Source organism: Taudactylus pleione, unplaced genomic scaffold (genome assembly GCF_031769625.1).
Source record: "Taudactylus pleione unplaced genomic scaffold, aTauple2 ptg000019l, whole genome shotgun sequence".
Taxonomy (NCBI): domain Eukaryota; kingdom Metazoa; phylum Chordata; class Amphibia; order Anura; family Myobatrachidae; genus Taudactylus; species Taudactylus pleione.
Window position 1 is genome coordinate 31048212 of NW_028284421.1, and position 15706 is coordinate 31063917.

The window sequence follows — 15706 nt, forward strand, 5'->3', positions numbered from 1 at the left end:
CGGTCCTCAGGACCCCAAACAGTGCATGTTTTCCAGGTGTCCTCACAGAATCACAAGTGAAATAATTATTTCCACCTGTGGATCTTTTAAAATGTGTCAGTGAATAATGAATACACCTGTGCACCTGCTAGGTGACCTAGAAAATGTGAACTGTGTCCTGAGGACCTAGTTTGAGAACCACTGCCCTAGCAGATAATCCCACCACTAAGATCAGTGTTTATACACTGGACACCAAAAATAACACATTGGTTTATGGCTTATTTTTATTGTTAAAGAAACACATGCTAAACGCACAAAATATACAGCTATCCAGGCATCCTACTTTGTTACGGCCCGTGGCGCAGAGGCGAATGGCGTAAAATCAGTTAGACTTATTATACTGCTGCCTGCGGCGGGCCCAGGTCGGTGCAATGTACCGGCTGCACTGCCTCTGAGCCAGCACCCCTCACCCTGTCTCACAGCACAGCAACGGTAACCCAGCAGCACAGATCAGAGGTAATTGCAAATGATGGGTTAGAACTGCGCTCTGCTGTATGGGCAGATGGGATGTGAGATGTATTGTTTGTGTCGGGGTGCTGCACCTTCCTAAAAGCAGGAGTACCGGGTCCTGTGTAACGATAGAATGGGGTAGAGGGTGCGGATGGTGCGCTCGCCCTATGGGTGTAATGCTGGAGTAATAGTATGTCGTGGTGTTGTGTGTTCGATGTTGTGTGTGGAGTGATGGGGTGCAGGGAGGGAAGGGGGTCTAATGGACTGGAGGTGGTGGGTGAGAAAATGAAGACAGAGGCAGAAATGGGGGCCAAAGGTTTATTGGAAAAAACACAGTACTAATCCTGTTCGGTCCCAAGTGGGGTGAGCGATCCACTTGGGGGTGTGTGTGGGTGGAGACTGGGTAGGTGAGTGGACCCTTTTAGGGGGCTCCTTTCCGTGCAGTTCAATAGACCGGCATGTTACCCCTGCTGGACCTTTGGTCAACAGTCTTAGGATGTCTCGGGGGGAGAGGAGTGGTGGGTTGGCAGCGGGTCTGGCGGTTGTGGATGTACACCCTGGCGGCATCCCGCGCAGGGGTATACGTCTCGGAGTCACTTACCTACCGGTAGGATTTGTTGGTGAAAATGGCTTGGGCTGCTGGTAGCTGGTGTTAGTTTCCTTTTGCAGATGCGGTGTTGGATGGCTGCTGCGGTGACAGCGTTTGAAGAAAGCTGTGTGTGTGGTAGTAGCTTGCTGGTGCACTGTAGGGCTTGGTGCACCGCGTTGCTGGCGTTCTGTTCCCGCTGCCTGGTGGGTGCCTGTTGGTGTGGATCGCTTAGGGATTGCTGTTGGACGAACAGCTGCGAGTGGAGCTGGTGTTGGTTGCTCCCAGGGGGTGGTGCGTGGTCGCCTGGGTCAAGCAGGCGGAGTGGTGATCAGGAGGGGTGCGCAGGGCTTTGCTAGGTGTGATGCCCAGCGCGGCCCTGCGGGGTGGTGGGTAGAGGGGGTTCTGGAAGCAGCAAGGCTCGACCGAGTTCTCCGCGGGAATGAAGAGCTCTGGTGTAAGCTGGCTGTGGTGTCAAAATGTAGGGGGTCTCCGACGCGTTTCGGCAGGGGCTCTGCCTTCTTCAAGGAGGTAAGAAGTGTGGCTATGCATGTGTGAGGTTTAAAGTGGAACTTCTGGGTTCTGTGTTTGTCAGGTGGTGGAGATGACCAATCAGGGCAGGAGTGGGAGTGGTCCATGTATCTGATAGGTCGTGGGTGATTGTGCGAGGCTAAGCCTGTGGTTGGGAGGTAACGTCACGTGGTTTGGGCAGCCAATGGTGTGCTGCGCTGCTGTGGGTGTGTTAGCTGGGGCTCGTGTCTGGGTGCGTATGTGGCTGCTATGGGGATTGTGACCGGCTGTGGATGGTCAGCGGCGGTCACGTGGTGTCGGCAGCCAATCGTGTGCTCTGCTGGTGTGGGTGTGTATGCTGGGGCTGGTGTGCTATAATGCATTATGCGGCTATGGGGATCGTGACCGGCTGTGGTTGGTTGGAGGTGGTCACGTGGTGCGGGCAGCCAATCTTGTGTTGTGTAGGGTTTCCGTATGTGTACATGGGTTGAGTTGACAGCTGGTTCTGGCGTGCGTTGAGCGGAGGAGGTACGCGGAAAGGTGACTGAGTGTTTTGTGCTGGGTGGAGGATCTAATGAGCGGGCAGGAGCATGTGGCGAGTAGGGTGGGGGTCAGGGGCACCGGGGTGTGTAAGGCAATTATTGTGGAGGTGGGGATGTGAAACCGCATTGTCGTGGTACTTTAGTCCCGTGGTGTGGGCGGCCAAACATGTGCTGTGATAGGCTAGGTGTGTGTGTGGGGGTGATTATGAGGGTGATGGTTGGTGGCTCGGGTGACCAAAGGGGTCCGGGGAGGCGTGGATGGGCATTTCTCTGGGGATGGTGGCTAGGTGATGGAGCAGGAGGTGATGGAATAAGACTGGTGCGTGTGGCGTGTGTCAAGCTGGCAGTGCTGTAGTGGACATTCCTGTTATGTGTATAATGGTGTCTGGATGATGGCCGCGTGTGGTGGGAGGGTGGATGTAGTGGTTAGTATCGCTAACCTGTATGATGTGTGGAATGCCGAGGTTGTGTAAGTATATATGTGGTGTGGCCAAGTGGTGATGTTAAATCGACTGACACGGGGAAGTGTGTGTTAACGTGTGGCAAGGAGGAGTAAGGTTGGTGTGTTGACTAATAGGTTCTTAGTGTGTGGTATGTGTTTGGTGCAGTAATCTGTAAATGGTCGTGTTGTGGAGAGAGGGGGGGGATGGGGTGCCGTCTTCGGGTGGTGTGGTCACTATAGAGGCAGTCAGGAATGTGTGTGGGGGCTGGGATAAAGTGTAGCGTGAGGGGGGGGGGCAGGTGTGTGTTCATGTTTGGACCGGTGATGTGTGTCAGACGAGAGCCATAGCAACATAGAGAAGCGGGGGGCGGGGTGTGTCCTAAATGTGTGTGGCAGTGGGGTGTAATGGGTGCTTAATGTGCTGGGCGATGAGGTGAGGGGGACGGGGGTGGATCGGATGAGGTCTTGGGTAGGTGTATAACTGTGAGGGCCGCTGTCTGTTGTGTCGGGGGGAGTCCGTTTGGGATGTGGGTGGTGGTGTTGGAATGGGTGGTGCGGTCGATATAAGGGGTATGGGGGTGGTGGTGATCAAGGTGTCAGGGTGTGTATGTGTTAGGGCAGGGTTGGTTGGGGAAGGGGATGTCAAGGGAACGGTGATGCGGGGGGTGAATGGGGATCATTGATTCTGGGTGTCGGCATTTGAAGGTGGGTATGGCTTGATGGGGGCGTTAGGGGGAGGTGGTAGATGAGGGGGGGTGGGTCGGTAGGTAGTGGAGGGGGGGTTGGATGGTCAGGGGGTGGAGGGTCGGATTGTCTTGACAATTGAAGAGGTTAAATAGGCGGGGTTGCGTGGGGATCGGTGTTTTTAATGTGTCAAGTATATGGTAGCCGTGTTCATTTGGAGATGACTGATTTAATCTCGTTATCGATGTTTAGTCATTTGGGTGCTAGTGTTTTGAAGGTAAAGATCCACCGGAGTTCCTCCTTGTTTAGGATCTTGGTGTGGTCCCCTCCCCTCCAGTTTTTCTTGATGTGTTTAATGCCTGTGAATCTGATGCCTGTCGTGCTATGGTGGTGTTCTTGGAAGTGTATCGGTATGCTGTGGTTGTCTGTCTGTTTCCTGATGTTTCTGAGGTGTTCTTGGATCCTGGTTTTAAGTGGTCTGGTGGTTCTGCCGATGTATTGTTGGTTGCAGGGGCATTGTATAAGATATGACGTTTGTGGTGTTGCATGTGATGTGTTCCTGTATTTTGTATGTTTCTCCTGTCTGTGTTCATGTGAATGACGTGGTGGGTCTGGTGCTGCGATATTTCAAGGTGGTACAGTTGGTGCACGTACCGCAGTGGAAAAAACCTTGTGTGGGTCTAGAGTTGTCCAGGGTAGTTTGTGAATGTTGCAGGGGTTGGGATGTGATTGCGTACCAGTTGGTTCTGTATGTTGGGGGCTTTCCTGTAGATGACTTTTGGTTTGCTGGGTAAGATGTCGATAAAATGTTCGTCTTGTAGTAATAGGTGCCAATGTTTGTTCACGATGCGTTTTATGCTGTTTGCGTGTGTGTTGTATTGCGTGATAAATGGGATGTTGTTCTGTATATCTTGCGGTTTTTGTTTGTAGTCAAGAAGTAGTCAATGATCCCCATTCACCCCCCGCATCACCGTTACCTTGACATCCCCTTCCCCAACCAAGCCTGTCCTAACACATACACCTTGATCACCACCACCCCCATACCCCTTATATCAACCGCACCACCCATTCCAACACCACCACCCACATCCCAAATGGACTCCCCCCGACACAACAGACAGCGGCCCTCACACTTATACACCTAGCCAAGACCTCATCCGATCCACCCCCGTCCCCCTCACCTAATCGCCCAGCACATTAAGCACCCATTACACCCCACTGCCACACACATTTAGGACACACCCCGCCCCCCGCTTCTTTGTTGCTATGGCTCTCGTCTGACACACATCACCGGTCCGGACATAAACACACTCCCGATCATGCTACACTTTATCCCAGCCCCCACACACAATCCTGACTGCCTCTATTGTGACCACACCACCCCAAGACGGAACCCCATCCCCCCCCCTCTCTCCACAACACGACCATTTACACACTACTGCACCAAACACATACCGCACACTAAGAACCTATTAGTCAACACACCAACCTTACTCCTCCTCGCCACACGTTAACACACACTTCCCCGTGTCAGTCGATTTAACATCACCACTTGGCCACACCACATATATACTTACACAACCCCGGCATTCCACACATCATACAGGTTAGCGATACTAACCACTACACACACGCGGCCATCATCCAGACACCATTATACACATAACAGGAATGTCCACTACAGCACTGCCAGCTTGACACACGCACACCATTGGCTGCCCAAACCACGTGATGTTATCACCCAACCACAGGCTTAGCCTCGCACAATCACCCACGACCTATCAGATACATGGGCCACACCCACTCTTAGCCCTGATTGGTCATCTCTACCACCTGACAAACACAGAACCAGGAAGTTCCACATTTAAACCTCACACATGCATAGCCACACTTCTTACCTCCTTGAAGAAGGCAGAGCCCCTGCCGAAACGCGTCGGAGACCCCCTACATTCTGACACCACACCCAGCTTACACCAGAGCTCTTCATTCCCGCGGAGAACTCGGTTGAGCCTTGCTGCTTCCAGAACCCTCTCTACCCACCACCCGCAGGGCCGCGCTGTGCATCACACCTAGCAAAGCCCTGCACACCCCTCCTGATCACCACTCAGCCTGCTTGACCCAGGCGACCACGCACTGCCCCCTGGGAGCAACCAACACCAGCTCCACTCGCAGCTGTTCGTCCAGGAGCAATCCCTAAGCGATCCACACCAACAGGCACCCACCAGGCAGCGGGAACAGAACGCCAGCAACGCGGTGCACCAAGCCCCACAGTGCACCAGCAAGCTACTACCACACACAGAGCTTCCTCCAAACGCTGTCACCGCAGCAGCCATCCAACACCGCATCTGCAAAAGGAAACTAACACCAGCTACCAGCAGCCCAAGCCATTTTCACCAACAAATCCTACCGGTAGGTAAGTGACTCCGAGACTTATACCTCTGCGCGGGACGCTGCCAGGGTGTACATCCACAACCGCCAAACCCGCTGCCAACCCACCACTCCCCTCCCCCCGAGACATCCTAAGACTGTTGACCAAAGGTCCAGCAGGGGTAACGTGCCGGTCTATTGAACTGCATGGAAAGGAGCCACCTAAAAGGGTCCACTCACCTACCCAGTCTACCCAGTCTCCACCCACACACACCCCCAAGTGGATCGCTCACCCCACCTGGGTGCCTGGGACCGAACAGGATTAGGATTTTTTCCAATAAACCTTTGGCCCCCATTTCTGCCTCTGTATTAATTTTCTCACCCACCACCTCCAGTCCATTAGACCCCCTTCCCTCCCTACACCCCATCACTCCACACACAACATCGAACACACAAGACCATGACATACTATTACTCCAGCATTACACCCATAGGGCGAGCGCACCATCCACACCCTCTACCCCACAGATCAGAGGTAGCCAACAACACCCATCACCACTCCTTACCAAATCCTTATCCAGGACAGTACCCCTCATACAGAACAGCTATGCAGTCTCCCATTACAGCACCCCTCACCCACCAGCAGAGATCACAGTCACACCAATCACCCCTCACAGCAGTCAGCTCAGCACCCCTCACTACATGGTATGCTGACTTTAATCAAAACATTTTTAAAACTAACTGGCTGGCTGCCTGTGCTGTTTTGCAGCTCCTTCTTAATTCTCCTTACTGCGCTTTGTGGTGGTGGCGGCGGCACTGGCACACTGCAGGGAGTCAGTGGACTCCGCAAAGGCCCATGGGAGGAGGAGCTGCTGCTGCTGGGCATGCACAGCAGCCCTCCTCCAGAGACCAGTGGCCATTTTTGTTCAAGACCAGTGCCCACGGCTCTCCCCACTCTGCACAGTCTGCTACTCTGCTCCAGCCTCCCTGGGGACCTCACTGCTCCCGCAGCAGGAGCTAGCTGTGAGCTGCCTGCTTGCTGTTTGGAGATGAGAGCTCCTATCATGGCCACCTAACCACTAGTAGAGCACTGTTGTCCAGGTTCCCCCATCTCCACTACAGCTTCTGGCTGTTGCACCTCTGCCTGCCCTCTGTTTGCTGCTGCCGAGCCAAATCGCAGCTCAGCTCAGGCCCTGTTGCAGCAAATAGTGGATGCTGCTCAGCGGCAGTAGCAGCTGCCCCAGCCGGCAGCAGGTGCCCCTGTGCTCAGTGCCTGCCCCAAACCTCTGACGGCCCTAGGCGGGCTTGGATGCCCCTAGTCATTTGCTTAGTTTGCTTATGCCTAGGGCCGCCTCTGATGGTGCTGTATGTCTAAGATTTTAGTTTAGCATTACAAATGTACACAGGGTGCAGAATAAATAGAGGCACATTGTGGTGCTTTGCGCAGTTGTTTTATTTCAGCCCTAAGAGCCTGGCCTGCTGAGTGTTTTCATTTCCAGCACTGTGCATGCCAATACAGAGCTCTGTGCCTGTTGTACACTAGTGCTGACATGCTATATGGACACTGGAGAAGGCGCTATGCGAGATTTGCTTAATTGTTTACTTTCTAATATGTATAGGATTAAACTGTACCTTTTGGAATGTGCCTGTCTGGAAAAACGCATGTTTCTATAAAAACAAATGTCTTAAAGTTTAGCTGAAATATACGTTATGTAATCGGGAAACCGGCTGCCGGCTTCCCGACTGTCATATCCCGGCGAGGGTGAAATGCCGATTCCGAAATGTACAGATGTATTTATTATGTTAAAAAAAAAAAAGTTGCATAAAATACTGTATTTGTTTTTTTTTTTTTATTATTATATTCTTTGAAGTGGTGTGCCTAGAAATGTCCTACAGAATTGCAAATAGAAGGTGAAAAGTGCATCTCATGTATAAGGATCAGATAGTCTCCTGACCTCCTAAAGTAGTAGAGAATGCATGATTTTTTGATAGAGGAAAGTGCTGTGTGCCCTTCTACATAGCTGGGAGCACCCCTGTAAATGTATGCATATTCTGTACTTTGCAAAGATGACTTCTGCTCCTCATTACTCCCATGGTCTGGTGCAAAGTTCTTTGACACTGCAGATGTGCCATGCTGACCCATGGGTCCTTGTGCTATGGCAGAGAGTGAGAGACCGTTGCGCGGGAATACCTCCATGACATTACGAAACTGCATTATTGTTATTCGTTCATGAACTATTAAGTGGTTCAGTTTAGATGTTTGTTCTGTCAGTCCTTTGTAGAAAGAATAGAGCTGGTGTAATTTAATGGTATTACACACTGTAGTGTTGACCATTCACTGCTGGAAAGGGAAGCTATTCAATGCAAAATTCAACACTTAATTATTATTGCCAAGGGACCAATAATTTGTGTGCTAATTAAGCTTTGTTTCTGAAGGTTGTGGCGGATCATATTCCTCAGCTGGTACAGGGTGTGAGGGGCAGCCAGGCACAGACAGAAGATCTGACTGCACAGTTAGCTCTCATTGTGTCCAGCCAGAACTTCTTACAGGTGAGAGAGACTCTAGAATGGCCCTTTTTTTTTGCTAGCATAAATGCCTTTTCATTACACAAGTTCTTATCATACTCCTACCTGACTTGCCAAGTGTACATTATTATCTTAAACATTAATTCATATGATCTTGGACACACTCTACTTTGCAAAGCTTTTGGTTTCAAATAAAGGCCTTTTGGTCATCTTCTGTGGTAACTTCCCTTTTATAAGAATTATTTAGGACTGCTTTTTTGGGGGGTGTATAGAGTTGATCTCTTCCTAGAGAGCTCTATATTCCATTTGTTTGCAGTGCTTGTTAATCTGTTACCTGTAGTACTTTGATAACAATTTTCCCCTTCCTATATACAAATATGCATACTGAGTTTGAGACTGACTGGTCTCTGGGGCAATTTGTCCACCTCACTGTCAAGCAAGACTTTATACCTGGTAGATAATGGCTGTCTTGCCATGTTGTCCAACTGATGACTTCAACAAAGTCTTTCCCAGTCTGTACTGCACTTGATGGTAAGGCTATATATTTTTTTATCTATTCTTAACCAAGGGAACGGCACTGTTCCAGTATAAGTAACTGGGATGTAGTTGGCATCCCGGCACACTGGATCCCGGCGCTCACAAACCTGGCGCCAGAATATTGACAGGGGTCAAGGTAACTTGTCCTGGTGCTTATTAGCACATCTTCCATACACCCTCCATAAAGCAGCATTTACAGGATTTGCAAGGAATAACTATTATAATTGTTTAGCTGCAACGTTTTACTCTGTCATCAGGGAACAATCTATAATGCAAAATGCTTATCTTCTATATAGCATTAAAGACTCTCTACTCCTACCTACTCCATCATGGTGAGAGCTGACCTATGTGCAAAGTTACAATGGCAACCTGATGGGTGATATAATGCTGTTGTATGGAGTTTTTCAGTAATTCTAGCTTTTGTCTTCTACCAGAAACAAAACAATTTTACCATTATACAGTCGTTTAACAAAGACAAATTTTGCAGAGTTCTACAACGTCATTCACTATAATTAAAGTTTCTGGTTTCAAATTAAAGTAAAGAAGTGTTGAAATTTCTTAAAATGTCAGCTTTATCCAGTCATCTTGCAACATTCTTGTTAACCCTGTTGTACCTTGTAGAATATGCAAATCTATTTTAAAATTTTCATTACAAATTTCTTTGTTTATAGCCTGGAAGTAAGATGGTAACTTTTGCCAAGGCCGCTGTGCCCACCGTAACTGATCAGGCAGCTGCCATGCAGTTAGGTCAGTGTGCCAAGAACCTTGCGACCAGCTTGGCTGAGCTGCGTACAGCTGCACAGAAGGTGAGAATTGGTTTGTGATCAGTCTTGTTAACCAATAAAAGTGTGATCTAAATTACTAGGTTTTTTTTTTTTTTTTGTATTGTTTAGGCCCATGAAGCTTGTGGACCTATGGAAATTGATTCAGCCCTGAATGCTGTTCAAACTCTAAAGAATGAGTTGCAGGATGCGAAAATGGCAGCTGCGGACAGGCAACTGAAACCACTTCCAGGAGAGACGGTAATAATAAACCCACCACAAATCGAATGTCCTAAATGAATATGGTCTTTGATACTGTGTATGAAACCTCTCATTTCTTATTCGGGTGTCATAGGGTCCACAGGGATGCCATGGGGTATCTAGTTGGAGTAATCCATTGCACAAAACAGCTACAGATTTCAAGCTCCCAGCATGCACAGGACCTCCTCCCTATATATCCAGCCACAGGCATTCAGTTTTTTTATTTGGTGCTCTGCAAGTATACAGGCGCACCTGTTATAATAGCGGGACTGTTGTTTTTGTTGTTTTACTGAGTTAAGCAGTACTAAGCATCCGGGGGACGCTTGTACTACGACTCCTTCTACCTCCGCTGATGCCGAAACGCCAGTAACGATATATATGCCCTGGGGATTTTGGCTGCTCACAGCGAAGCTTAGCTAGCAGCGACCCCGGGGCCCGGACTGCAATCGGATCCAAGAAGATGGCAAGGTAAGGCGATTCCTCATTTTCGAGGAATTGTGCGCTGCAGTCCTGGCTTCTGGTGTATGAGACGCGCCGGAGGCTGCTGCTAGTGAGGACCCGCGAGCCGCGTCCTCACCAAAACCGCCTGGGCCTTATCGTCTGACGCCGGGGGACGGGTAGTAGACACACTAGTAGTGTCTACTACTGTGAGGCCAGCGTACCCTTGCCATTAAGCAGCTTAGGGGAGATAGGCGCTCCCCCTGGCCGCTCCTCCCACAACCCAGACGCAACTTCCTGTGTGGGTTCCTGTGTCTGGTTTGTTATTTCTGACCACATCGTGTAGTGAAGCGCTCACAGTCCACCTATGGTGCTCTGCTGACAGTGGTTGGTTCTCAGAAGGTCTCCCTGTATACCTCTCCCTTGGGTCGGGTATGTAGTGCTCTATATTCTACCAAACCTCTGGGGGTTTGGTCAGTTGATTCTGAGTCCATTTGCAGTTGAATTTATATATGCATTGTATGTGACATTAATGCTAGCTGCCATTTCTACACTGTCAGATATATCGATCACTGTGTTTCTCCTTATCCGTTTATATACAGTGTGGGGTTTTCCATTGTCTTTTCACATTTACTTGTGAAGACTGTCACATTTCCCCTCACTTTCTCTCCTCAGATCTTCCCTCCATTATCCTAGGTGATTTTAACATTCCTATTGACATTCCCACAGAATCCTCTGCAGGTAAACTCCTTACCCTCACCTCTTCAATTGGTCTCGCCCAATGGACCTCCTTACCCTCCCATGTGAGTGGGCACTCACTTGACCTGGTCTTTACGCAACGTTGTGATATTTCTGATTACTCCAATTGCCCATTCCCCCTCTCTGACCATCACCTTCTCTCTTTTAACCTATCCCTCTCTCCTTCCCCTCCTCTAACTCCTAAGGCTACCATTACTAAGCGTAATATTGAGGCTATTGACACTGTTGCTTTTTCCTCCCTGCTGGACTCTCTTCTCTCCCCTATCATTTCTCTCTCCTGTCCTGAACAAGCTACTTCCCTGTACAATTCCTCCCTTGCTTCTGCTCTTGATTCTGTTGCTCCTGCAATAACCACTCACCCTCGCAGATTCACACCACAACCCTGGCATTCCAAATGCACCAGATACCTACAAAAGTGTTCAAGAATTGCAGAGCGTCAGTGGAGAAAGTCACGCTCTAAGGCTGACTTCCTCCATTTCAAATTTATTCTCTCTTCCTACAGTGCTGCCCTGTCTCTCTCCAAACAAACATATTTCAAGAACCTCATCTCCTCCCAGTCCTCAAACCCCTGGCGTCTCTTTGCCACTTTCAACTCCCTACTCTGCCCTTCCCCTCCTTGCCTTCCCTCCTCGCTCTCTGCCCTTGACTTTGCCACCTACTTTACATCTAAAATTGACTCCATACGTGAGGACATCATATCCCATCAGACCCTCAGCACTCCTCCCCCTCCTCGCCCTTACCACCCCTCCCCTTCTGTCTCACCAACTCTGACATCCTTCTCACCTGCTTCTGGAGAGGAAGTCATGGCCCTCATCCGGTCCTCCCCTCCTTCCACCTCCCCTCTTGACCCTATCCCTTCCCGTCTCCTCTCCCACCTGTCTCCTTCTGCCTGTTCCTATCTGGCTCACCTCCTTAATTTCTCCCTATCATCTGGCTCTGTCCCTTCTGCATTCAAACATGCTCTTGTCTCCCCCATTCTTAAAAAACCTACTCTTGATCCTAACATACTTTCCAACTATCGACACATCTCTCTTCTCCCTTTTGCTTCCAAACTCCTTGAGCGTATTGTCTACAACCGCCTTACCACTTTTCTTTCCTCCCACTCCCTCCTTGACTCATTTCAATCTGGCTTCCGATCTCTCCACTCTACTGAAACTGCCCTCACGAAAGTCAGCAACGACCTCCTTGCTGCCAAATCCAAGGGCCACTACTCTCTGCTCATTCTCCTTGACCTCTCTGCTGCATTTGACACTGTAGACCACCCTCTCCTCCTGCAAATCCTTTACTCTCTCGGTCTACGTGACACTGCCCTCTCCTGTCTTTCCTCCTACCTCTCTGATCGTTCCTTCGCTGTGTCCTCTCATGACTCCTCTTCCCCTCCACTTCCACTAAAGGTAGGAGTTCCCCAAGGTTCTGTTCTTGGACCTCTCCTATTCTCCCTATATACATCCTCTTTAGGTGAACTCATTAACTCCTTTGACCTCCAATATCATCTCTATGCAGATGATACTCAAATTTACCTTTGCACCCCTGAGCTCACCCCTGAGCTCCTTACCCGTATCTCCAACTGTCTCTCGGCTGTCTCTTCGTGGATGTCCCAGCGCTTTCTTAAACTTTACATGTCTAAGACTGAGCTGATCATCTTCCCACCCTCTTCCACTACATCACTTTCCACAATTTCATTATCTATTGATGGCACAACTATCTCCTCTAGCCCCAAAGTGCGCTGTCTTGGAGTTATCTTAGACTCCTCCCTCTCCTTTAAACCGCACATTCAGCACCTCTCGCAGTCCTGCCGTTTTCACATAAAAATTATCTCCAGGATTAGACCCTTCCTCACGCAGGATGTCACTAAAACCCTCATCCACTCACTGGTCATATCCAGATTGGACTACTGTAACCTTCTCCTAGCTGGCCTCCCAGTCTCTCACCTCTCTCCACTACAATCTGTTCTTAATGCTGCTGCTCGGCTCATCTTCCTCTCCAGACATTCTACATCTGCTTCCCCTCTCCTTCAAACCTTACACTGGCTCCCCTTCCCCTTCAGATGCCAATTCAAGGTTCTTACATTCGCCTACAAAGCCCTCACCAAATCCTCTCCCGCATACATTTCTGACCTTCTCTCCCTTCACACTCCCGCCCGCCCACTTCGCTCAACTAATGCATGCCGCCTCTCTTGCCAACTGATTACTTCCTCCCACTCCCGCATCCGAGATTTTGCCCATGCTGCTCCCTACCTTTGGAATGCTCTCCCTCTCCCCATCAGACTCTCCACCTCTCTACAAATCTTCAAACGGGCTCTAAGACCCACTACTTCATCAAGGCCTTCCATCTTCCCCTTCTGTGTCACGCCTGTCTGTCTGCCCCTCCCCTTAGAATGTAAGCTCTCATGAGCAGGGACCTCTTCCCTCATGTGCTTCTTTTTACATTTTCTTCTACTCTCTACTCCCCATAGGGCACCTAACACGTGGCTGCCAACTCCCGGCAGCTTATTGTGAGTGCTTTAATCACTCTTTCAGCAATGTATATAAGTTGTGTCCTTGTCCTGCACTGTAATGTACTGTAAATTACTTGTTTCTTGTTCACCTATTAGTTCTATGTACTATGTAAGGCACTGCGGAACACTTGTGGCGCCATATAAATAAAGGATAATAATAATAATAATTTCATTTATACCTTATACCTGTTATACATTGTTATGTCTAAAGGCAAGGGGAAGGAGGAGGCTGAGCCTCCTGTGCTGGTATCATGTAAATCCTGTTTGGCAGGCCTGTCAGAGCAGGATTTTGTGCAAGATTGTTTGTGTGGTGCCTGTTTTAAACAGCAACCTCTCCAATCCGACACCTGCACAAGAACCACCTCGGGTGGCCTCTTGGTCTCAGGTTTTGTCACATTTAGTGGACCGTGCAGCAGCTTCACAGGCTCCGATAATGTTACTGCCTCCCACTATGGGGTACCCACAGCATTTACATCCTTTTATGTATGTGTCTCCCATGAATCCTTTTTGGTTTGATGCTTATGCTCACTCTAGTCAGAGTATGCTGCCATCTATAGCTGGTCAGCAAGTAATGCAAAGAGAATAGACCAGTTACGGTAAAGCAAGGGCATAAAAGAGTATCCCTTCAGGGGTCGCCTCAGGATCCTGACACTGCATTATCATCACACTCTGATACTCAGAGTTCCGGTTCTTACTCAGTTGAGGAAGACCACCAATACTCGGATTTCCCCTCTGGTAAGAGCAGTTAGATCTGTCTTGAATATAGAGGAAGAGGAGGTACCTCCTAAGTCTAAGACTGCGGTCTTTAGGCATCAGAAGGTGGCAAAAGTTTATTTCCCTCATTCTGAACAACTGACGGATCTCATGCCTGAAGCATGGAATACTCCAGATAGGCGTTTCCATGCTACTAAGAATTTAACTTTTCGGTACCCATTTTCACCTGGTGAATGTAACAAATGGGAAGTTTTTCCAACAGTAGATGCTCATGTGACAAGATTGATCAGGAGCTCTACATTACCTATTCCTTCCGCATCCTCACTCAAGGAAGTTACATATAGAAAACTTGAAAACTATTTGAAATCTGTTTTTTTTTATTAATCAGAGCCATTACCATGCCAGCTATGGCCGTAGCCTGGGTGGCCAAGGCTATGGAAGAATGGACAACATCTCTGGAAGATAGTATGCCGGATGCTACCAGAGAACAGCTGTCTTATCTCTGCCAAATGCGAGAAACAGCTGCGTATGTTGGAGAAGTGGTTATTGATGCAGGCATTTTGGCTTCTAGTCTCTAGAATCTAGAGTATCGGCAGCTTCAGTTACTGCTCAGAGAACCCTTTGGATGAGAACCTGGAAGGCGAATACAAGGTCCAAGAAAGCTCTTGAATCCTTGCGTTTTGCTGGGAAGGTACTGTTTGGGCTGGAATTGGATAACATAGTGACTTCTCTGGCAGCATCTAAATCTGCTGGGTAGCCATCTACGACTACCCCTAAGTATAGGCAGTCGTCATTTCAGTCCTTTCGCCCGTAAGGGAATAGTCTTTCTCCAGACAGGATAATTCCCGCAAGAAACCACAGACCAAGAAATCTTGGTCAGTCAGACGTCCAGCCTCCAAGCCGGACGATAAGCCCGCTGTCTGATGGGGCGGGCCTCCCCCTGGGGGATCTCAGGGTAGGAGGCCGACTTCTCCAGTCACCTTATGCCTGGCCTCAGACAACTACGGATGCTTGAGGTCGAAAAGTGGTCTCTCATGGATAACCCCCACATTCCTGAGGCATCCCCATCAGAAGTTGTTTTTTTTTTGTACAACTCTTACTTCAGACCCAGTTAAGGCCTTGACCCTCCAAGAGGCGATTTGTGTCCTCCTGAGGTCAGGAGTCATAATCCCCGTTCCTGTGATGCAACAGGGAAGGGGTTATTATTCATATTTGTTTTTGATTCTGAAACCAAATGGGTCTCATCGCCCTATTCTGAATCTGAAGTTTCTCAACAAATTCATCTATGTGCCAAAGTTCCATATGGAAACCCTACGGTCAATTATGCTGGCAATGGAGCCTGGAGATTTCATGGTTTCCCATACAGGATGCGTATCTGCATGTACCTATTGCACGATCCTACCAAAGGTTTTTGAGGTTTGCTGTGGGTCAGCAACTTTACCAATTTCAGGCTCTGCCCTTCATTAAGTCCGCAGCCCCTTGGGTGTTCACCGGGATAATGTCAGTAATGGCGGCTCAGCTCAGGACACAAGGAGTCAGGATACTATCATACTTGGATGATCTCCTGATATCGGTGCAATCTCCGGAGGTTTT

At 49.1% G+C, this 15706-nt stretch overlaps 1 protein-coding gene across 2 annotated transcripts in view; it reads left to right on the forward strand.

Annotated features, from left to right (window-relative positions):
- Nucleotides 1–15706, forward strand: part of TLN2 (talin 2) — a 320515-nt gene that overhangs the window by 150456 nt on the left and 154353 nt on the right. For both annotated transcript variants that reach the window (XM_088446408.1, XM_088446417.1), the window contains exons 24-26: nucleotides 8057–8170; nucleotides 9355–9489; nucleotides 9577–9705. In XM_088446408.1, coding sequence (XP_088302534.1) covers nucleotides 8057–8170; nucleotides 9355–9489; nucleotides 9577–9705 — 378 coding nt within the window. The remainder of the gene's footprint in view (nucleotides 1–8056; nucleotides 8171–9354; nucleotides 9490–9576; nucleotides 9706–15706) is intronic.